The 23,345-nt window shown below is 30.7% G+C and overlaps 4 protein-coding genes across 5 annotated transcripts; all 4 read right to left on the minus strand.

Annotated features, from left to right (window-relative positions):
• LOC111891423 (uncharacterized) lies at positions 1–3,849 on the minus strand. 2 transcript variants are annotated; one of them, XM_023887475.2, is made up of 13 exons: positions 3,630–3,849; positions 3,392–3,491; positions 3,159–3,246; positions 2,908–3,007; positions 2,739–2,812; positions 2,500–2,571; positions 2,346–2,423; positions 2,146–2,270; positions 1,981–2,053; positions 1,819–1,880; positions 717–1,091; positions 528–630; positions 1–456 (listed from the first exon to the last, which is right to left on the minus strand). In XM_023887475.2, the coding sequence occupies exons 2-13, from the start codon at positions 3,469–3,471 to the stop codon at positions 232–234; spliced, it is 1,455 nt and encodes a 484-aa protein (XP_023743243.1). In that variant the 5' UTR covers positions 3,472–3,491; positions 3,630–3,849; the 3' UTR covers positions 1–231. The 2 variants fall into 2 exon arrangements, with proteins under 2 accessions (XP_023743243.1, XP_023743242.1); XM_023887474.2 differs by having other exon boundaries at positions 3,618–3,849.
• Positions 3,850–8,565: 4,716 nt separating this feature from the next.
• LOC111891414 (uncharacterized protein At4g37920) lies at positions 8,566–10,971 on the minus strand. Its single transcript, XM_023887466.3, has 6 exons — positions 10,716–10,971; positions 9,947–10,308; positions 9,691–9,859; positions 9,271–9,515; positions 8,971–9,158; positions 8,566–8,851 (listed from the first exon to the last, which is right to left on the minus strand). The coding sequence occupies exons 1-6, from the start codon at positions 10,843–10,845 to the stop codon at positions 8,692–8,694; spliced, it is 1,254 nt and encodes a 417-aa protein (XP_023743234.1). The 5' UTR covers positions 10,846–10,971; the 3' UTR covers positions 8,566–8,691.
• A 608-nt stretch (positions 10,972–11,579) lies between these two features.
• On the minus strand, positions 11,580–12,548 carry LOC111891439 (uncharacterized). Its single transcript, XM_023887494.2, has one exon. It carries the CDS (start codon positions 12,546–12,548, stop codon positions 11,580–11,582), a length of 969 nt encoding a protein of 322 aa, XP_023743262.2.
• A 2,681-nt stretch (positions 12,549–15,229) lies between these two features.
• Positions 15,230–17,262, minus strand: LOC111891418 (membrane-anchored ubiquitin-fold protein 6). Its single transcript, XM_023887470.2, has 3 exons — positions 16,718–17,262; positions 15,862–16,032; positions 15,230–15,505 (listed from the first exon to the last, which is right to left on the minus strand). Exons 1-3 carry the CDS (start codon positions 16,842–16,844, stop codon positions 15,450–15,452), a joined length of 354 nt encoding a protein of 117 aa, XP_023743238.1. The 5' UTR covers positions 16,845–17,262; the 3' UTR covers positions 15,230–15,449.
• Positions 17,263–23,345: the final 6,083 nt, after the last annotated feature.

Below are 23,345 nucleotides of genomic sequence, written 5' to 3' on the forward strand. Positions count from 1 at the left end.
TTGTAAACATATTCCATTGTTTTCCTATATATATTATAATATACGATAAGATTGTTGGTAAATTAGACTACTCATTTCCTATTTACATGCATAAATTTTACATTCACAAATTTTTCTTTTCTTTTTTATAATATAAATTTTCCCCAATCTTTCCAACTACTTTACTTAGTTGACCTTGACCCCAATGAGTAAATGACCATTATACCCTTTTTCAAAAAAGAAATATCAACTTTACTTCTTTGTTGCATCAATAAACATGGCTCGAGTCCAATGCTCTACATCTTCAGTGTGGGATGGAGGAGGAGGCAAAGTAGGATGCTCCACCAGATCCCACCCTTCCGTAAGTGTTTCTTTTTTCCCTCCATTATGGTTGTGGTTGTGGGCCCCAGTAATCATATCATTAGCATAAAGATAACTAGAAGGAGAGCTCGAAAGACCTTTATCATGTGTACTTCTCTACATATCAAAATAAGAATTAACTATTTATTAAAACTTACATTTCTAGATTTTTAAAAAAATAAAAATACCATTGAAGATGAAGTATGTGTGCTTTCAAGTAAAGTACTTGACGAGATAGCTGAATTCACATTCCATACTGAATAGTTTAACTGCTGAACTTGTTTAGATGATCTAACAAAAAATATTATTAAGTTGAAGAAATACGAAGGACTAAAAACGTAAGTTGAAGAAAAAACAAAGGACTAAAAGCGTAGTACCTTGAACAAGCCATTTTCAAAGAAACAGCAGTTCGAACTTCTTTAGAGGAAGAAAGCATGGATAACAATTTAGCAAAAGCTTCAAAAGTAGAAGCATCAGGAGGAACTTCAAGGCACAATGAGTTGTAACAATAAGCAGTTACACAGGCGACACTTTTTTTCAAAAGTGAAATTCCTTTTTGTAAATCCATGTGTGTTTCAAGGGAATGAGGAGATGCTGAGGTGTAACTGAAGCTACTAGAAGATTCCAAACGAGCCTTTTTTTCTGATTCCATTGAAGCAACACCAAAATTACTTGAACTTTTGTCTGACCATGATGTTTCTACACCCGTTGTGCAAAAGTTTTGTCTGGGTATGAAAAGTGGATACTCATTGCTGCATAACAAAATAGCAATCTACTTTCATTCATTTGTTTATTGGATTAATTTATTATTATAGCAAATTATTTAAATTGTTTTTCAAGTTGCCAACAAATCAAATTTATTGTGTAAGAAGGTAAGGAACTTAGGGTTATATGTGTTTTGAGTTCTGAGTTTTGACCTACTAATTGAAAGTTTACTGGGTCATTTACGTATTTACACTTTTGGCCCAAGTTTTTGACTTTGTTACAAATTTGGTCAGAACTTTGTTTTACAGATCTGCCACAAACTTCTTTTCTTATATTTAGTTTTTTACAAGATTTTTTGAAAAAATTAAGACTTTGCACAAACTTCTTTTACACACTTTTTTACAAATTGTTTCACTAAAAAAATTACAACTTTTTTATATTTTTAAAAATTTAAAAATTATACAACCTTTTTAAACGTTATTAACTCTTTTTTCACTTATGTTGTAAAAAAAGTTTCAAAAATCGTGTAAACAAAGTTAAAAAGGTTGTCATAAAAAAAATTAATTTTGAAAAAAAAAAAATTAGGACCATTTTGTAAAAGAAAAAGGTTCGGACGAAATTTGTAAGAAAATTTAAAAACATGGGCCAAAAGTGTAAATATGTAAATGAAAACTGAAAGTACAATGGTGTAATTGGCAGAAACAAAAATAGGATTTTGTAATACAAAAGCAGGTTGCTATTTCTTGCATTTAGATGAAAATTGAAGTAATATACCTTCTAGAGGAAGGGCGTGCATCCCAATAAGAATCACGTTGCCATATACGGGAGCATGAACCCTGCATCAAAATTTTGATACCGGAATGTAATCACTCATTCCATTCCTTTGTCCAATTCCATTCCATACTATAAACAAAAGGTGATGAGAAAAGAAATTACCGCAAAACCTGAGTTATGAAGTGCAGGAGCACCAACATTGTGAACAATCAGATTAAGAAGCTGCACCATATATCTGTTGTATTTATTAAAAATAATAAAGTTAAAAACAAAAAAAAATTAAAAAAGATAATTCATTATATATCATAATTTAATAAAATTCCTAACCCTAAAGAAGCAGCAAGCTCGTCTGAAGGAACAGAATGTGGATCAAGTCCCCTTGGTAATTTTGCATTGCAAATTTGATCATATTGTCCACTCAATCCATCTTTTCTCTCTCCATCTATATTCACCTGCAACCATTGAATATTTACAAATTTGCCCTCCATCATTTATCTAGACAACACTAATAAGTGAGAAATATGTACCTTGCGTTGTGGAAACAATTTGCAGATTTGTTTGATGACTACAGATTGTTTATGGAGGCGTTCTGATGTAATTGCCATCTGTATGTAATATATAGAAGAAAAAAAATTAATAATTTTGAAAGAAATTGAAGGAAGTAAATTTAATAATTCTTACATGACCAAGGCTTTGAGTGCATATAAGATTAGGATAATATTTTTCCAGTTGCTCTTTTCTGTTCTTTTCCAACTGTAAATGGAAAGATAGATGATTAAATTTAAATTCCCCTTCAGTGTCTTCAATAGAAGTGCTAAAACTTATGCAACAAATTGCATAAAATGAGAAAAGGTGAAACATTTTGAATAAATGTGCATTTAAACTAAAAAGAATATAAAAAAGCTAAGAGATTTTTATACCACATCCATGGCTGATTCAAGCAATTCATATCTGACTTTTAAGTCAGAAGTCGTTTTTTCAACTTTGGCTTTATCTGTAAAGCACAAATTAAGTATAAAATGATCAATGATTTAATACTTAACAATATCACTTGCAGATATTAACTACAGGCATATTATAAAATCTAACCTTTTGAAAGTTGTTCTTTACGAAAATGGAGCTTCTCTCTCAATGTGGCAAGTTTCTCATGTTGAAGGATTCTCCAGCTAATTTGATCATCTGCCTTACTCTGAAAAAACAGAGTTGGAAAATTAACTCATTTTTTAGCAGCAGCAAATAAAGGAAAAACAGTATGTAAAAGAGTATGAAGAAATCAAACAAGTAGAGAGAAACATAAAAAGCAAATTATTCAGAAAAACAGGTTCTGGGGTTGATTAAACCTTTGCAACAAGAACTTCACTCAATTTTGAGTATAAAGAATCTCGACGACTCTTTAATGATGTCAAATTTGTGCCATATGAATTCAACCTGTATAAAGGAGATAACAATTCAAGTTTCAAAATTCAAATGTAAATCAACTTTGGGAACAAATGGAGTACAAATTGATGCCTGTTTGAGCTGAATTGCTAAATTAAAACACTACAAAATACTAAAAAAAAATCGTAAACTTTACCTGTAATTGACACAGACCGTACAAATAGAAGCAAGATTCGAGTTCTCGCAGAAAGCGCAAGTAGAGGATTTCCTAGTCATCGTCCTTGAATTCTGAAACCCTAAAAAAAAATTAACGCAATGACCAATATCAAGCTAACGGATTACAACAATTACTATACATAATTATTTGACTAATATAAACAACGAATGCAGATATTCTAATTGAAATTGTTGAGAAGAGCTACCAGATACGTTACCCCAAAAATCGAACAAGAACACCGCCCCCCTTTAACTTTCTACAGAGTTGATCATGTAGGGTTTTGCTATCGGAAACGAAATTGCTGAATACATGCGATTTATACGCTGTAGAATTACAAGTAAACGAGTCTTGATCTTGGAATTTCGAACATTTTCAATTTTTATAGTGGCCGATAATCGGATTTGGGTGTTACTTTACGTGAAAGATGTATTTGAATTGATATATACGAGTCATATAAATGAGACCCCTCGAGTAAGTTACACTATTTTTTTTTCTTTTTTTGTCAAATGACTAAGGTTAAAAAATATTAAAATGTATAAGCATATAGGATACGAAATAAGGTTACCTAACGCTTTGTTTCCGAGTTCTACTTAAAAAGAGGTAAATGGGACTTATTTCCTAACGCTTTGTTCCCGAATTCTACTTAAGGAGGTAAATGGGAGGATATGAAGGAAAAGTGAGAGGTATCGAAGAAAAATCGTGTTCCCGAGTTTCATTAATAGAAGGAAAGTGAGGGAAGGGGAAGGATTTTGGAGTCATATTTTCCTTCCAAAATTTCCTCCCAAATTGGGCGGATTTGGGAAGAAAGTGAGGGGAAGGAAAATTTAAGTTTTATTTTTTTTCCTCCTAACTCGGGAACACAAAAAATTAAAATTTTTCTTTCATTTCTTTTCATTTCGTTCGAACTCGTGAACACGATATAACGAATATTTTCATTCCCCTCCCTTTCTTTCGGTCAAAATTTTCTTTCCCTTTCCTTTAATGAATTTACAAAAAAACTGGGGAACAAGGCGTAAGTTACTGAAAATCGAAAGATATTTATCAAAATGACCACATTTTGTAAAGATATATCATAAATAACCATTTATTAAAAAACTGACCATGAAAATTTTCGAACTCCGTTATGATTTGTGATGTCTGTTTTTTTGACTTTTTCTAACAAAAAGTAAGTTCGAATATTGTTCTTCTGAATTTTCGAATTAAATTGTGTTTTTCAGGCATGGTTTTCGGTAAAAGGGGTTTGAAATTTTGAACTTTAATTAGATTTTTGGTTTATTTAATGGTGTCATTTTTGTGATAAAAATGTACAACTTGTTTCAACTTTCAATTTTCCAGGATGTCGTGGAAGGCAATATATCATATGGAATGTCATATAATTGTTTTCCAAACTATACATGTAACACCTAGTTTCAGAATGTTTCTAACTTCGGGATAGCGGGTCGTAAATGGGTTACATAAAAAATTTAGGCTTCTAGGGAATAGAGTTTAGACCCTATCATATGTTGATAATGTTGGTTAAGTGATTAAAACCCTCAAACTGTGCTTTGAAGCAAAATGGTAAAATTGGAAAAGTAATATTTCGAGCTTCTTGCATGGATTATGATTTTAGTTCGACATGTATTAAGTCAAAAGTAATTAGATAAGGTTGTGGGGTTTGTCAATAATTTCGCGTGCATATAAAGATCGTCGAAAACGGAGTTGAAACAAAGAAGTTATGATTGTTTGAAGATGGAGTGGAATTAGGTGAAAACCTGTCACCACGAGGTGGGGAGCAAATCCCCACGACGTAGTGAGTCACCACGAGGTGGTAAGCAGGTCGCCACGAGGTAGCCGCTAGGGAGCCCAAACCCATGAATTTTTTTAGGGTTTTCTACATATTTAAAGGTAAGGATTCATGTTTCAGGGTATTTTCTTAGCCTCCATCACATCTAGAACTTCTTGGAAGCAACCCTATCCTCCTTCTTCATGATTTGAGTTCCTCGTCTCTCATCTTACCTTTCTTGGATGCTTTTGGTGGTGTTTTGATGAAGCTTGAAGATCAAGAAGGTTCTTTTGATTGAAAGGAATGTTGTTTCAAGTTTGGATCCATCAAAGTCACTCCATTTCTACACTATTGTGAGTATAAACTTCATATCTTGCTCTTTAGTTCTTTAGATCTCTTCATTTGTGGTTTTTGGCACTTTTGGTCCATTTTATGGGTAATCTTGGAGTTGATTGGACTCCAACATATTTTGATCGGTTTGGAATGCTTCTTGGACCTCATGGACTAGGAAAGTTATGATCTTTTGTCTTCCCTTTTAGCCATGCAAGTTAACTTGGTCCTTTAGGTCATTTTGGTGTATTAAATTTTAGATCTTGATATTTTTGAGACATTATTATGGATAAAGTTGGAAACTTTATCCATCTAAACATCATGTTGATTCACATTTGAAGGTTGGAGACTTGGACTTAACGAATTATGTTAAGAAAGATGCATTCTTGGTCCCTTTAAGAATTAAAGACTAGATCTTGGTTGTGTGGACCATCCTAATAGATAAAATTGGAAATTTTATCCATTATGAAGCTATTAGGAACCAAATCTGATGATATGAGTTTTGGTCTTTAGGGATTAAGCTCTTAATGAAGAAAAATCTTTCTTACTGAAACCACGACGTGGCCAAGGAAGTCCTACGACGTGGTGGCATGCTTCAACACGTCTGTTTTGTCTAGACACGAGGTGGAAAAGGAATTGCCACGATGTGGGGGTCATCTGAGTTGACATTACCCATTAACTTTTTTACCAGGTTGACTTTTGATCAAACTTGGGTAGAATTAAGTATTAGACTAAGGATTGGTCTCAGTTTGGCCTTAGGAAGCTTGAGTTGGCTATTTTTTTTGTTGAGATAGTTGTTGAGCTTCTGTTGAGTAGTTCAGGTGAGTCTTTTCACTATACTATCTAGGATGCTATTTGTCTTTATGATACTTGCATGGAAGACCAGGATCTAGCCCCCGACATATGTATGAAAGACCATGGGTGTAGCCCATGGAAATTGTATGAAAGACCATGGAGTAGCCCATGGCAACTTCATGAAAGATAAATGGGTAGCCCATGGAAGAAAGTGACTGTAAGACTATGATTTGGCCCATAGCTTTCATTTGGGGTTGAAATATATCCGATATGTTATGTATGGTATGTGGTATTTTGGAGAACTCGCTAAGCTTTATGCTTAATGTTTATGTTTAAAATGTTTTCAGGTCTTCTTGTTCCAAATGGAAGGGTTTGACTTGATCGCACTACATCCCCTGGAGATTTATTCCGCATTTTGATTGTTTATGATTTTACTTTGATGATTTGAGAATACTTTTACTCTGATTGTCTTTTGGAACAAACGAATGAATGACTTTGATTTATTTAAAATGAAATCTTTACTCGGTATTTTTGGGATGTTACAACACATATCATTTTATTGTAAAATATACATTTAGGAAAAAAATTATCTCAACTAAGTTATCATCAAAACAAGAGTTGTCATCAGGTGGAGAATTTGGAGGCGAGGGAGTTGCAAGCCAATGAAGTGCAACATATGATAGGAAAATTGTCTCATGAACAGGTGAAACTCGATCTTAATGATAGGGTAGTCTAAAATAGAGCCTTGTGGGTCAATTTATACATGTGATTTGGCTAGGAGTTGGAAGAAGACATAAAGGTCAAAAAAAACTTGTTAAGTGTCTTGAAACTTGTCAAGGTGAGAGCAAAATTACCAAAGATTTTGGAATTTGTACTTCTTGGTTTGATGACATATCGTGAAATTGTAATGGAGACTATTTTTCACACGAGGTGTTATCTTTCAAAAAGTAAATATTTATTCTAAGTTTTTGAAGAAATTGTTATTAAACAAACACACGTCCTTATAAAGAAATCATTTCAACATATACACAATCCTTTTGAGATTGTAATATGAATTCATTGATTTCAATCATTTATTATGTTTTTTGTGAAGTATTTATAATATTTCTACAATCATTACGTATATATTAAAGAATTTTGTATCAACTAACACATATACTTCTTAATTTAATAAGATCATAATTTTATTTAATAATAAAGTTCCATACAAAATACATATTTCCTATAAATCTACCTTGTCTAAAAAATTAGGAATTGATATCTTCCTTTCTCCTCGATGACAACTCACATGAAATATTAGTCGTCACCTAAGTAATCCTCAAACCAACACATACATGAAACATTCTTAGTTTTTCAGAATAGTTCAGGGACACCTCACAAGCTTTTCATTTAATCAATGAATAAAAAAAACCCTTCACTAGATGTTCGACCAGCACCAGCATCATCAGGGTTGAACACAGGATGGCGACAAACAATGTGTCTCTAACTTCAAACCTCGTGGTTGGTGGAAATAAAGGTCAATGATATTAAAGTAGTAAACATAGATAACTCAACTGTTGTCTTCATTCTTCTTAATTTGATGATCGTTGAAATATGAAAAAACTGGAATTTTTGATAACTAAAATATTAATGACATGTCAAATGTTCATGAGTCTTGAACTTGTTCTTGATTTTCAAACTTGTTCTTTAGTTTCGGTCATATTTTTCAAACTTCTTCAAAGTTGTCCTAAAAAGGCAAAGGCACAATACATCTTATTTTCGAACAAGTTCTTCCCCTTTATTTTGAGAATATGTTCTCTTTTTGTTTGCGTAAATGTTCTTTCCTATTAATTTCGAACGAGTTTTCACTCTTTTTTTTTTGAACATATTCCTCCTTGGTTATAATTTTCAAACATGAAAAACTTTCAAAAACATATTAAAATAGGAGAAATGCTTACTTCCATGTGCAAATAGTTCAAATAAAAAGTCTCCAAATGCTTTTACAATTTTCAAACATGTTCTTAATGTGGGAAGACATTTACAAAGAACAACAAAAGGAAGTTTCAAATAACATTCATGTTTTTTTTAGAAAGGATGGCTATTTTGTGATATTCAAATATAGAAAGTGGTCATTTTGTCAAATATTTCAAATAAGTAGAGCATTATTCTATCTCTAAACCATTGGACAAAAACAAACAAATTTTCTAATAATGCTCTTGTTAAAAAATGAGACTCTGACAGGAATTTTTGTCCTATTGACATCAATCTCAGACTCAGTAAAATACTATTGTAGAATATGCATTTTCCGAATCATATAAACACTAGAAACAAGTGTAACACCATAACCATGTTCACAATACTTTCAAAAAAATATTATGTTTTTTTTTTTCAAAAATAGTGTCTTCTATCGGGTTTACATGAATTTATCTCGTATCAACTTTTCAATTTCTTCCATTTTTTGAATGATTTTAGGGTTCATAAGATCCCGAGCTTCCTTTACAAGTGTCCCTTCTCTGCTAAAATGGTAAGCGTTCACCACAGCCTTAATCCAAGTATGTAGTTTTTCAGGTGTCCTACAAAAACCATATAACAACAAAATTTTAAACATATTAAAATCAGCATCCAACTATTTTTCCCTATGTTTAAATTGTGTGATAAACTCATGAATGTGATGAAAGACTAGGTTACATACGTATATAAGTTATCGAAATCCTGTCCTTCAAGCTCATCACCAGGGGTAAAAGCGTCATTTAGCGCACATAACAACCTTTCGGGATCTTCAATAGTAAGAAGATATTTAACAATTCGGACCTCTTTTGGCATAAGTCTTTGAAGATTACCTCTTGCTGTCATGTACAAATGATACAATATGTCTTTTACCTGTCATAAATCATATGATTCAAAAATGGTTTATTCAATTCCATTCCAGTAGGAATTACTGATTCCAATTCCATTCCTTCTCCAATTCCATCATTTCAAATTCATCACTTACCTCATCTTTCATCATGTTTGTCTCCTTTGCAGCTGACCAAGCTTTTGTAATCATCAAAACCAAAGCTGAATCCAATTGATTTTTTTCAGCTAAATTATCAATCTTCCTACAAGCAGCATCAACAGAAGGAGAATTTATAATATCTTGAAATTTTAATTCTGCAGCATTAATTGCTTCAATGCTTTCTGTTGCAGTATCATAAGCTTCTACAGCAGCCAAACATGTGTTTCCAACTTTTGCAATCACTAATCATAACAAAAATAAATAAATATATATATATATATATATATATATATATATATATATATATATATATATATATATATATATATATATATATATATATATATTTTTAATGTATTAGGTTATTAGCAACAACACAAATAAGCAAAAAAAAAAAATGGGGATCGAGTCACTCACGATTTTGTTCTTCCTCATTATCATGATAAGATTCTGCAACTGCATGAAGATGCATAAAGAATTCTTTTGTGAAATCTTTTCGTCTCTTAGCAACAATATCACCAATTTCAGAAGGCGAATTTTTAACAACTTGTAGAAGTTCATTATGTCTTTGCACATCTTCATCAACCTGTATATAGTTTAAAACAAGTGTTACACAGTTGGTAAAATGTCATATATACCCTTCAAATATGAAATACCTTCAAATATGAAATACCTCTTTCAGCTTTCTTCCAAGTCGAAATAGCTTGTGCTTCATCCCAGGGTCATCTTCTTTATCTGCTCGATCTTGACATCTTTCAAAGAAATGAGGGCGAATGGTTTCCCATTCCTTGCTAAAAGCTAACAGCCTTCTCCAATCAACAGGGTTAGGTTTATCAACCATGAAAACTTCAATCAATTTGTCACAAATTCGAATCATTTTAGGGTCACCAGAATCATCGACATTCTCTTCACCAATTTCAGATGTAGATTTCATGGTAGAATCGTTTGGTACAGCAGTTGTATGATTTGCATCACCAACAACAGCTTCAACTGTAAAATTATATGGTTGCAACCTTTGCGAAGTCAACTTAAGACCTGTAAAATTAGGGTTTAGGGTTTTTCTCAATAAATATCAGAATCATAATCCCAAACATCCAAACACCTATAAATTTCTTGTTGCTGTTGTCGTCGCACTGTAATTCTATGAGCGAAATATGCATCCTACTTGGTCGAAGTACTAATTACTTCTGGTTTTCAACATTATTTTCATGAATTGAAAAGTTTTCGCACAAAAATGTCAATAACTTCGTTGAAATCGTAAAGTTACTAGAAATCGAGAAAGTTCTGATGATAAAAGCTAGTGATGAGATTAATATGAACAAATTCAATTTCTGATATTTTATTTTTAAGATTTCAATTTCCGAATTCGTCAAGAGAACTGAGTAGCTAAACAAAATACATGTTTCGGAAATATGAAACAATGAAAGGCGGTTGAAACTTACTAAGCGGAAAAGATGATTTTCTATTTGAAATTCTGATGAAAGAGGAAGAACATTCTTTGGAGGTAGAAGTGGATTGTTTGCAGGTGAAGGAGCAGTATGAACTGAGAGACGGGGATGATAGTAATTCCATTAATGAGTTCCGATTAGGGTTTCAAGAGAGAAAGCAGAGACGATAGTGAGGAATGGAGACGAAGAGAAACAGAGTCGTGAGGTTTTGAGTGAAAATGAGATTTGGATTGCCTTTCAAAACTTTTTTTTGTCATCTTTTTTTTTTTTCTTTTACAACTCTTTTGGTGTGTTTTTTAAATTTAGGGTTAATTTAAAAAAATAATAATAATAATAATAAAAGCGACAAACAATAGTAAATGGATACTATTTAGGATATATTCTATTTATATTCAATATATCATTCAAAAAATTACTTTGACATTAGGCATCCGTTGTATTCACCACTAACCATTAGACCATCCGTTATACCCACCACATACCATATATGTGGTGGGTGCCACATTAGCACCACATTCCATTACCACTAACATGGGATACTTACCACTAACACACCACTCCACATCATTATTTTTATTTTTTTTTTAATTCAAAAATACAATAAAATAACTTTTTTTTTAATTCAAAAATACAATAACATTACTTTTTTTTTAATCCAAAAATTAAAATAAAATTACAATTAAAAGCATTCGTTCCGGGTACGAACTCCTCAATTGGAACGACAACGTCGTTCGGATCATACGTGCAAATCGCTCGACCTTCATTTTCAATAATCATATTATGCATTATAATACATGCTAGGACCATTCGCTTAATTCTTTCTTTATCCCAAAGTCGTGTAGCATATTTCACTACATGTCATGTTTGCTTAAGGACTCCAAATGCCCTCTCGATATCCTTTCTCGCTGATTCCTGTTTTTTTGTAAACAATTTTGCTTTTTCACTTCGAGGAACTGAGTATGCCTTCATCAATGTAGAATAATCCGGGTATATCCCATCACCAAGGTAGTAACCATATTTGTACGCGTGCCCGTTTACCGTGAACGTCATATCAGGTGCTTTGCCGGTCCAAATATCGTTGAAAAGTGGAGACTGACCAAGAACATTAAGGTCGTTGTTGGACCCCGCTACTCCAAAAAAGGCATGCCATATCCACAAATCTTGAGATGCAACAGCTTCTAGGATGATAGTTGGTTCACCTATATCTCCTCGAGTGAACTGACCACGCCATGCAGTTGGACATTTTTCCCAAGCCACATGCGTACAATCTAGACTGCCAATCATACCGGGAAATCCATGCCTCTCTTCATGAGCCGAATATAATCTCTCAATATCACATTGAGTAGGTTTACGCAAATATTCTTCGTGAAAAACCTCATAAACACATGCAGAAAACCAATCTACACATTCAACCGCGGTCCTCTCGGATATTTTCAAGTATTCGTCAGATGCATCAAATGCTATACCGTATCCCAAATACCTAAGAGCAGCCGCACATTTTTGTATACTACTAAAACCCATTCTTCCTCTAGCGTCGGGTTTTTGTTTGAAAAAATCATAACGAGATTCTAAAGCATTACTAATACGTAAAAATATAGCCTTATTCAGACGAAAACGACGTTCGAACGAGTCGTCATTATAAAGACAATTATCGGCAAAGTAATCACGTACCAATAAGTCGTGTGCGGCTTGGCGATCACGATGGACGACCGTCCTTGTACGCGCTGCATTCGAACTTTCTTCGGCGTGAACGTGTTGCACAACATTGAAGAATGTCTCGACGAATTCTACGTCGTCATCCGAGTCAAAAAATTTTAAAAATTCCATATTTATCGAGGGATCCATAGGTGTAATTGAGTGTAGAATGTATATGTATGTGTATGTGTTTTGGTATTGAGTTTTGTAATTGAATTTTTATAGTTGAGTTTGAAAAAAAAAAAAAAAAAAGGAACGGCCACAAAATAGCCGTTCAACGGCTCAAAATATTCGACCAATAGCAATCCTCGTTTCATTTCGTTGTCCCGAGCACATTTTGCAACGACCACGGTCGACCACGAACCACCGGGACAGTGTGCACGTCTGTGGTTCGTGGCCAACTAGACCACGGACGCATTCGTGATACCCACACCGGTTGGCCTTATAGTGGTGGATGTCACATCATCACCACATTCAACCACTAAACTTATGGGATACCCACCACTATATGCTTCTTTTTTTTATTTTTAAATTAAAAAATATATATATTTTAATTAATTAAAATGTAGAGAGAGGTAGAGAGAGATAAAGAGACATGGAGAGAGAGAAAAATTAATTGGATGTTGTCCGTTCTTCCCACCACATTTGACCACGAATTTTTCCACCACTAGCGACCACTAAGAGTATGAGGTGGTGTTCACATTTTTTGTTTGTGGTCACATAGACCACGAACATGCTCGTTATGAGTATACCATAAGGTCTTACACCAATTTCAACATGCTAAAATGGTATTGAATTTGTATGTGTGGATCGAGTGTTCGTGTCATTCAATATAACAAAAGTGGTTGATCTAAATCTATCATGTATTGACATTAAGTGTTGAGTAACATCCAATGCGACAGAATTATCCGATTAGAATGAATTCTAATAAGATAATTAGGACACAGAAAAAAGTTTAATGGCATGTTGAATATAATTAAAAAGGTTTAGTAAGTAACGAACAAATTAGTTAATATTGATTGTTATTTTATGGCATTTACCCTTAAACTTATTCCGTTGTGTTTGTAACATAACATTCATTGTATCTATATTGTAGATTTGACTAATGTCATAAAATGACAAGTAACAACATTAAATTTTCGCTTTAGATTACTTATCTTGTAATTGTATTAGATAGGTCGTTGTTCTTTAGTTCACATTAGAAGTCGTATTTTAATTGTATTCAATAGGTCGCTATTTTTTCGGTTCGCATGAAAAGACATTTCAAGAAGATAATTATGTCATATTGGAAGCTATAGTAGCATAATGCCAAAGCTAAATATACATAAATGAACAATTATGTCATATTTTAACGTCACAATTGATATGAAGCATGATTAAATACAGAGATAACGACTTGAAAATGTAATATATTTTTTAATTTGTATACATTTTGGTCACTGAGTTTTTTTATCAACATTTCCCTCATCAACTTGTTTAATTGTACATATTCAGTCCTTATGAACGGCTACTCCAGGTAAATCAGAAAAATAACTTAACAGAGTAATATATTTCTCATTTTGTACACATTTAGTTATTATTTTTTTTCACATTTAGTCCTTAATATTTTTTGTTGCAAAATAAATCATTATTGTTTTTGTACATATCCAGTACTTATGACCGGTTTCTTAGCCAGGTTTTTCCTCATGTCATCTTGTAGGACAATCATTAATGAGGTGTCCGAGGTTCTTGATGTTTATGGCCACTGGGACATCGGCTGTTTGGTTGCTTATGTCTTGTGTTTCGTTTAGATCTTATGTTCTGAACGACTTAACTTCTTCATACGATCTCAGATTGTAACAATCTTTATACCCACACGTTGGTATTTGAGTCTACTACAACTTTTGTTTAGATTACTCCAAAGTACAAAGTAATATATTTTTACTTATGGCTTTTATATACGTGCATTCTTTATAAATATATGTATGATTTTTTTTATAAAATCATAAGTAAAAATATATTACTTTTTAATGGGAATAATCTAACACTTGATTGCTTAGATCTTATGGTTTGGCTTAGGAGAGTATTCTGAACATCGTAACATTTTTATACGATCTCATATTTTAACGATGTTTATATCAACACGTTCATATTTAAGTCTACTACAACTTTCGTGTAGATTACTCTCATTAAAAAGTAATATATTTTTACTTACGATATTTATATACATGTGTTCTTTATGAATATATGTATGAACTTTTTTTATAAAATTGTAAGTAAAAATATATTACTTTTTAATAAAAGTAATCTAAACGAAAATTATAGTAGACTCAAAACAAACACATGGATATAAAGATTTATTAAAAATGAGATCGTATGAAGAAGTTACGACGTTCAAAACACAAGACCTAAACACCAAGCAATCGAGGTCATAGTGGTCAAAAAAATAAACAACCCCGAACACCTCAATAATAATTGTCCCACGTAGGATGTCGTGAAAAAAACTTAAAGAAACTGTATCTAAGTTAAACTAAATATATACATAATGAGAAATATATTACCCTGTTAAGTCATTTTTTCCGGCTTAAAATGACTAAATGTGTAAATTAAACAAATTAAATGGTCAAATATGAACGAAAAAGAAAAATTCAATTGTCTAATGTGTATAAATCCAAGTTGTATATTTTAGATTAACAAATTTCTAACGTTTGTGGGTAAATCTAGAGGGTCATTTTAATTTATGATACATATAAGAAGCATTATTTATTTGTATTAATTCGTATAAGTATCTTTAAAAACCAACCAATCAAACCACGAATATGATATAAGACAAATTAAAAACAAATGATGAAATTTCTTATCTTTTTAACATCTTCTTTTCAATCTACAAAGCTTCTATACCGATTCATATACCAACATAAAATCATACTTTCCTTTTCTTTTTCCCTTTCTGATTTTGAGAAAAAAGATTTAAGAAAATTTGTAATGATCAAAATATAATAAACCCTCCAAGATCCTTTCATCTGAAAGCTCATGAAAATCGATGTATAAACTTCACAGAATCATGCATGAACAACTGCTCGTTTTGGGAGAGCCATCCTGCAACTTTTCTGTTGAAAATTCAAAAAAAAAAAGTGTTAGAAATGTTGGTCTGTTGACTATTACAAACTTGGTTTGACTTTCGATTTCAAACAGAAAAAACATTGAAATTTACTTGTTATAATCGTCTACATATAATAGAAATTGTGTGTGTGTGTGTTGAAAATTACAACAATTAATAACAAATCTTACATTGCTCTTTCGTGCATTGAAACCATAAAAAATTAACAATCTTTTATAACCACAAACAAGCAAAATCTTAAAGCAAATAAATCATCAAATCTCCCGAAGATACTATACATTATATATGTAACAAATAGATGAAATGAATTTTAAATTTTTACTAATTTGTGAAGGATTTTTTTACCACTTTTTTTATCGGCCATTGGAGGGCGCATAACAATATGCATAGTGATGACACCTCCTGGGATTTCGCTAACATGAGATCTTGATTCAGCAAGAGTTTTGTTGTTTTCAAGAATCTTTCCCGCATTTATGAGCTTCACATCATTTATTGTTTTCGGTGCGTTTTCTTTTTCTGTCAAAAAGAAAAAAAAAAAGATTCTTCTAGTAAGAATTGAAAGTTTTGGTTTTTGAGCAACTTTCAAGCTAAAAATCATTAAAGGTCTTGTTTTTTTTTCAATGTATTAGTAATACTATGGAATTCACGACATATAATAAAATCGTAACAAATTCATGGATATAGGCAAATAAAATATCATGTGAAATTTTAAATCTTTAACACCACAAACATTCACCAATAATCAAAACGTTTTTTTAAACAGTAAAAGTTGGATGTTGCGATTGTGTAAGATAGATCCTAAATTAAGTCGTGAAAATTAAATTAAGAGATAATTGACACAATACGATCAATATCTAGTAATCCAATTTAGGTTTTGGATTAAATAGTTTATGCATCAATTCATAATCTTTCTTTCTCCAAATTTATAAAATTTCAACAAAAATAATATAAATTTAGGATTAATATAGAAACCCCATAGCCAAATTATACAATAACCGACTTGAAACTATGTGATTAGGGAAAATTTATAAAATTCAAGATTTAAAAGCAATCAAGGCTCCACTAATATAACAACAAGTAGTAGATGAGACTTTTAAAACAAAACCCCAACAAGATAACGCGAAAACAAAATAAGAAATTCTCATGAAAAATCAAGAAACTTGATTTAATATATTGATCAAGATGATGATATTGAACTAACCTTTGGGCCATTGTGAAATAATTTTCTCTTTTAGAGATCCGACAGTTGTAACAGAGCTGTATTTGCTAGGTCCGATATCGCTGCCATCAGCTAACCTAAATTTGACATCAATCAGTTCTTCAGCCATTGATGAACACCTCAAATTATCATAACCCAGTTCGATTGATTCAAAAAGAATTGGAAAGACCGTGTCTTTTTCAACTGGGTAAAGTTAAAATCCAAGATTCGGTGCTAAAAATCAATCATACTAATTAAAAAGAGATGAGAAATCAATGGATCGAGAACAGTTTTTGTGGGTTTCAATAGATTTGAAGATAAGGAATCAAACAAGAAGAAGAAGAAGAAGAAGAAGAAGAAGAAGGGGTTGAATTAAAAGGGAATGAATGAGAAGGTTTCTTGAATGGAGAAAGAATAATTTTGTGCGAAATGGGAAATTTATTTATGAATGATAAGATTGGAATTTGGAATTTGGAGCGATGGTGGGATCTTTTTCTTTACCAATGAAGAGGTGTCGACATGCCATGAGACAAGGCCACGGACTCCTCTTTTTAAGAGGTGGCTCATTAAAATGAGCAAAATGGAAAGGTATTACTTGTATTAGAATAAAAAAAATAAGTATAAAATTTTGAGAAATTAGTATTATCTGGTAAAATGTTATTTTAAGCAACTATTTTACAACTTATTATTATCGATAAAAGTTTCATTTCTTTATTATTTTAATTTACAATATAATAATTTTTTTACATAATTTTTTTTACAAACTATGAATAATTTTGTATTTTTCTTTTCTTTTATTCAAAATAGTCATTCATTTTATTTATTTGTTGCAAAAAAAATCATATTTTCACTAAATATTAATAAATCCATAAAAATTATATGTTTTGTTAAAAGATCATCGAACAAAATTTATAAATTATAGTATTCTTACAAAAATCTTTATTATAAACCAATATGAGACTAACCTATGTAATAGAGATTTTGTCTCTTGGAATTTTAATCCATTAACTGATATTAACTTCTAATCATTAATCATTAACCCAACGTTAATAAAAAAATTGTATTATAAAATGAATGGTTGTTATATAATAGACTAATAGTCTCTAAAAAAATATTGTATTCATCTAGCGTTGTAACACTTCTATCTTGAGCATTTTAGTATAGTCTTTTTATTGATTTAATTCTAATACAAGTTACATATGGTAATATTGTGTATTTGGTAAATATTTTAAAATTGTAGAATAATTTATGCTTTTTAAACAAAAATATTGTTTAAAAAAACATAACCGGCAACCTTTTTAGGAAATAGAAACGTTTATATTTTTCTTAATTTTTTGTTCCGAACAATTAGGCAAGTTTTCGATAAGAATAACTATCAGTTTTTTCGAAAAAGAAAAACAAATGCAACTTATTTTCCCCCCAAAAAAACCCTCTCATAATTGAAAAGTAATTTTTTTGTATCAATTTACTTTTATTTTAACTCATAATTTCCTTGACCATATTGTTGTTGATTATCTTGATGTAGGTTCGATTGTACATTTGCTTGTTAATTTCGAAACCGAAGATTTTGGATCAACAAACTTGTATAGATTGTATCACAACTTGTTTCATACTGTATTTGTTAATTTGGAGACCAAAGGTTCTACGTTATCTAATTTAAAGATTGGCGATTATACATTTTCTAATTGTAGGTTCTATGTCTACTAATTTGAAAATAATTTACAATTCAATTATCGAGAAATTTCTTTACTTACTATTGCTGATATGACTATAAATTTTTTTTACCTAATCTAGATAATCCCTATCTAAGTCAAATATTCGATACCCTATAACTGACCGATATAATATCGCATAACAACTTTTGCATCATTAACCTGAACACACACAACTACCTACACATATTCATCTTCACCCCAAACTCATTCGACCAATCCCTATCCCTATACACCAACCAACCCCACATACCCACCCACGCTACCCCCATTTACTTGTCTACACCCACCCCTATGCTCCACATATCTATTCGAAATGTGCATTTGAAAATGTTTATTTTTGTGTCGATTCTTATATTAAAACTTTGTTTTAATTTATGTTCAAATGTGTTAAATATTGTATTGAAATAACAAATAATAGAAAATAAAAACCGATAGAAAACTTACATCCAAATATATTGACTAAAATAGAAAATAAAACTTCTATAAGTTTTAATCAAGCATATTTTCTAATATTTCTACTAAAAAACTAAAAATAAATTTTGTACTCCTTTTCTCAACATTAAAAATAAGAAAGAAAAAAAAATCTACAACAAAATACACCCCTATTCTTACTTGGAGACCTTTTTTCGTATCTTTCCACCCCGATAAAAGTTTCATCAATTTGGTTGCATCTTATTAAAATTATGGTTTACAAATAATTAAATATTATAAAAGGGCCATTTTGATGTAGTTGTTTTCGTATTTAAAGATTTCGGTTAAGGAAATCCAAAATATCTTTGGGGTGATGACAAATTAGAAGCCATATCATGAATAAATTATAGTGACCGTGGGTTTTGGATGGTGCAATATCTTGAATAAACTATAATGACCATGGGTTTTGGATGGTTGACAAGGTTCACTCGTTGATTTTTTTAATGTATATGTTAATCTAATTATCAATTTAAAGTTGCAACTTGCAACCATTGAGCCGGCATTTGTTTTCTTCAACTCTCAACACACCTTGTTTTGTCAAAATATACTATAAGAAGTAGTTTTTGGTATAAGATTTGACAACTACGATAATTAGGATATGTTTAGTTGGCATGAATCTATTTGAATTAGGAGAAATTGGAATCTAATTCCACCCCTTCCTCATGTTTGATTCAAGTTTTTAAAAGTAATTATAATCCTAAATGAGTTCAATTTTCCATCAATTTAGAGAAAATATTTGTACTCCTAAAATAGAAAACTAAACGGAAAAAACATGCGTTAATATTAAGTTAGCTCATACTACTCCACTACCCTATATTTAAACTTTCATACTCTCATATACTCCCTTCGTTTCAATATTATTGTCCACAGACAAAAAAACACACAGATTAAGAAAAAGCATTAATTACCACTAACTTTATATAATAAAATAACAATTTTGTCCTTATGAACAATAAATGCTTAGTTGGTTAAGTAATAATGAGAGAGTATTTTGGTAAAAATATTATTTATTTTTAGAAGTGGACTGATATTTTGGGATAAACCAAAAAAGAAAGATGAATTTTGGGACGGAGGGAGTATAAGGTAATATCATAGTAAAAGTTAACTCTTTCAAGTCTAACATCAAACTATCTTATCACTTTCTTTTAAGGCATCGTCTCTTCCTCACACCCATGATGGTGGCATTTGTCCGCCTAACCGTAGTCATTAGTTCTACCCTTCTGTGTTTATAAACCACCAACAACTTCTTTTACTGAACTTGTTGACACTCGCGATGAATTTATGATTGTTGTTTTCGATATCATGTCCAATAATGTTATATCACATATCCACTACAACATCTCTACTTTCATGACCGTCATTTTCATCTCATGCTTCTTACTTGACAAACTTTCAAATTCATACTATAAAATTGACCTTACAACCATCTTATAAAATTTACGATTAAAAAGTTATTGATATTTAATAGTATTAAAAACATAACAATACATATTTTCTGACATGTTATATATATATATATATATATATATATATATATATATATATATATATATATATATATATATGGTTGTCAAAATCGCGATCCTGATCATAGGATCGTAGGATCGTACAATCCTAGTATGAAAAACGATCCAGATCGTAAACGGACCATATTTGGAGAAGGATCGTAAGATCGTAGGATCGAGATCCGATCCGATCCTACCTTCCCTTGAATTTTTTTATTTTTTTTTTAATTTTTTGCAGATAAATATTTTTATTGCTTTATACCTTTTACCTTTTACCAATTTACCATTTATCATTTTGTGTTGTGACTTACAACTAAAATTTTGAAGTTTTTAAAATTTTTGAATGAAAATTGAATGTTTAAAATATTTTTCATGCTTTAAATTATAAATTAAAATTATGTTTTATTTTGTCGGATCTAAGGATCCTGATTCCGATCTTGCAAACCCAAAAATAGTCCTACATAGGATCCCGATCTTAACAACCTTTATATATATATATATATATATATATATATATATATATATATATATATATATATATATATATATATATATATATATATATATATATATATATATAGGAATGAGTTCTACGGAAAACAAATAATTAGGGCAACATACGTTGGAACCAATAATCAAACCACACGTGTCCATTTCTTTATTCACAAGTAATGTATTGTGGAAGTTATTTATGTAGTTACCCTAAAATGATGTGTTGTCATGTTTTCATTGGTTCAAGCATGTGTTGCCCTAATCCTTCATTTTCTATATAACCTATATATATATATATATATATATATATATATATATATATATATATATATATATATATATATATATATATATATATATATATATGGCCATTGATAAATAGAAAAGCATAATAAATTTATTGAACATAAAATTGGGACCAGTCAACCAAATATATATTCAAAAACATAAGAAATAAGACTTGGTAACAAATGGGCATCGTGTGTCTTTAATAATTGATTTCATTTCAATGGTTGTTCCTGTTCGGTGGGCTTCCATAATCATCCATTATTATATCCACTCTCTTTTTTTTATTTAAAAGAAAAAAAGTATTTTGAGAAATAAGTAAAGAGACCAACTCACATTTCTATTGTACATGCTAAATAAATTATCAACACATAAGTAACTTTTGTAGATCCTTGAACTTGGAGAACATGTTTCACTCTACATAAGTAAATTTGATAGTTAGATAACTGCATGTGACATGTTAATAATATTTATGTCGATTTTGTATTTTCAAAAGCAACCAAATAGTAATATATATTTTGATCACATTTATGTCGGGTTTTTTTTTTTTGTCAAAACTATTTAAAGTCAGTATGTAAGCGTGGGCAACCAGGGTAACCCTCCACGGCCCAATAGGATCGAAGGCCCAAAATTAATGTCGATTGTTTACAAGGAGATCATGAGCTTCACAAAAGTATTGAATCATTAAAATATGATGCATCGGTGGCAGAAATTTCCCAAACAATTGAGCAAAGTGACCAAGCTTTCAACGGGACTGCAACTCTATCTCTCTCACTGTCACTATATGAGTATTCCGCTTACCGATTTGATAATCTATTTCTGACCCGTATTCTGAATATTAATTTCATGTAGTTCTATAAGTTCTAAATAATGATTTTTGAAATATGAAGTTTTAAAGTTCAAAGTCAACTAAGACTAGTTCCCGATTGTATTCTCTCATTTCTGAGTCTGAATCTAAAGGTAAATGAAGTATGTTAATCACTTAGTTTTTATTCTCTCATCTCTTAAGTTTTTAGATGTTTCAAGTTAAGCTTAGTTTTGAGAAAGAATGAAAAATATCGATTTGGGAGACACCACAAATATGATATGGATAGGATCAGTAATGAAGGTTAGGTTAATTTCAACTTTTACTTCATTGGAATATAACTATTTATAGTTCAATCTTAATTTTGTAGTTTTATTGATTTTTGTTGCATGATCACATTCTAAAAAGGATGAATTTTTATTAGTTTAAAGGGTAGTGTTGATCATTACACGAATTTGGTATAATTTCAAGATTTTGTTTGATAGATGTTCTTTATTCAATTTTATAGTCTATAAGTTGCAATTCAGTCTGGATATCCAAAATTGGTTGTATGATTATGTTTTTGTTTTACTTAGTTCTCCAAATTTTCGGAAACCCATTTTGGCTCCAATTGCATGGATACAAAAGCTAGTAACTTTGTTTGATGAAACTTATCTAATATGGTGAGAGATGTTATTGAAAAGGACAGGATAAAAACATCAAAGAAATGTTTGGAAGACAAAAATGAAATCTTATAGGATCTACTACGATTATTCAACTACATTAGTCTAATATAAATTTTTGGTATACCGTTTAATCCCAACATTTATTTTATCAACAGAAAAGTTCCGATTATTTAATTTTATACGATAATCTGTCGAAAAAAATAAATACTATTTTGCTACTTTAGGAAAAAAAATAATCAGAACTTCTTTTTCAAAAAATAAAATTGAGATTAAACCATAAACTAACCTGAAATTTTGAGACTATATCAAAAAATTCCCTTGAATTTCATTATTTGGCGCAATAAGATTGAAAGGTCATGTGGATAGATAACAAGTTTACTATAAAACACATTACTACTACATTAAACATCATTTTTACCATTTTAATTGGTTATAATTTAAACATGCATTTAAACTTGTTATTACATCCTAAAGTTATAAAAATCAATTACAAGTAACTTACTTAAAAATGATTATGATGATCTAAATATTTAAAAGAAACACATCTTTCGAAAACTTTGATTATCAAGATAGATGTAAAATCAAATAAGACATAAAGTATGAAACTAATTATCCAATTTCCATGGTTGCCTACGAAATAAAATATTCTCCATTTACGAGAAACACAAAACTAATAAATCTATAAAAAAAAAA

The sequence above is a fragment of the Lactuca sativa genome, chromosome 6 (assembly GCF_002870075.4).
Source record: "Lactuca sativa cultivar Salinas chromosome 6, Lsat_Salinas_v11, whole genome shotgun sequence".
Classification (NCBI taxonomy): domain Eukaryota; kingdom Viridiplantae; phylum Streptophyta; class Magnoliopsida; order Asterales; family Asteraceae; genus Lactuca; species Lactuca sativa.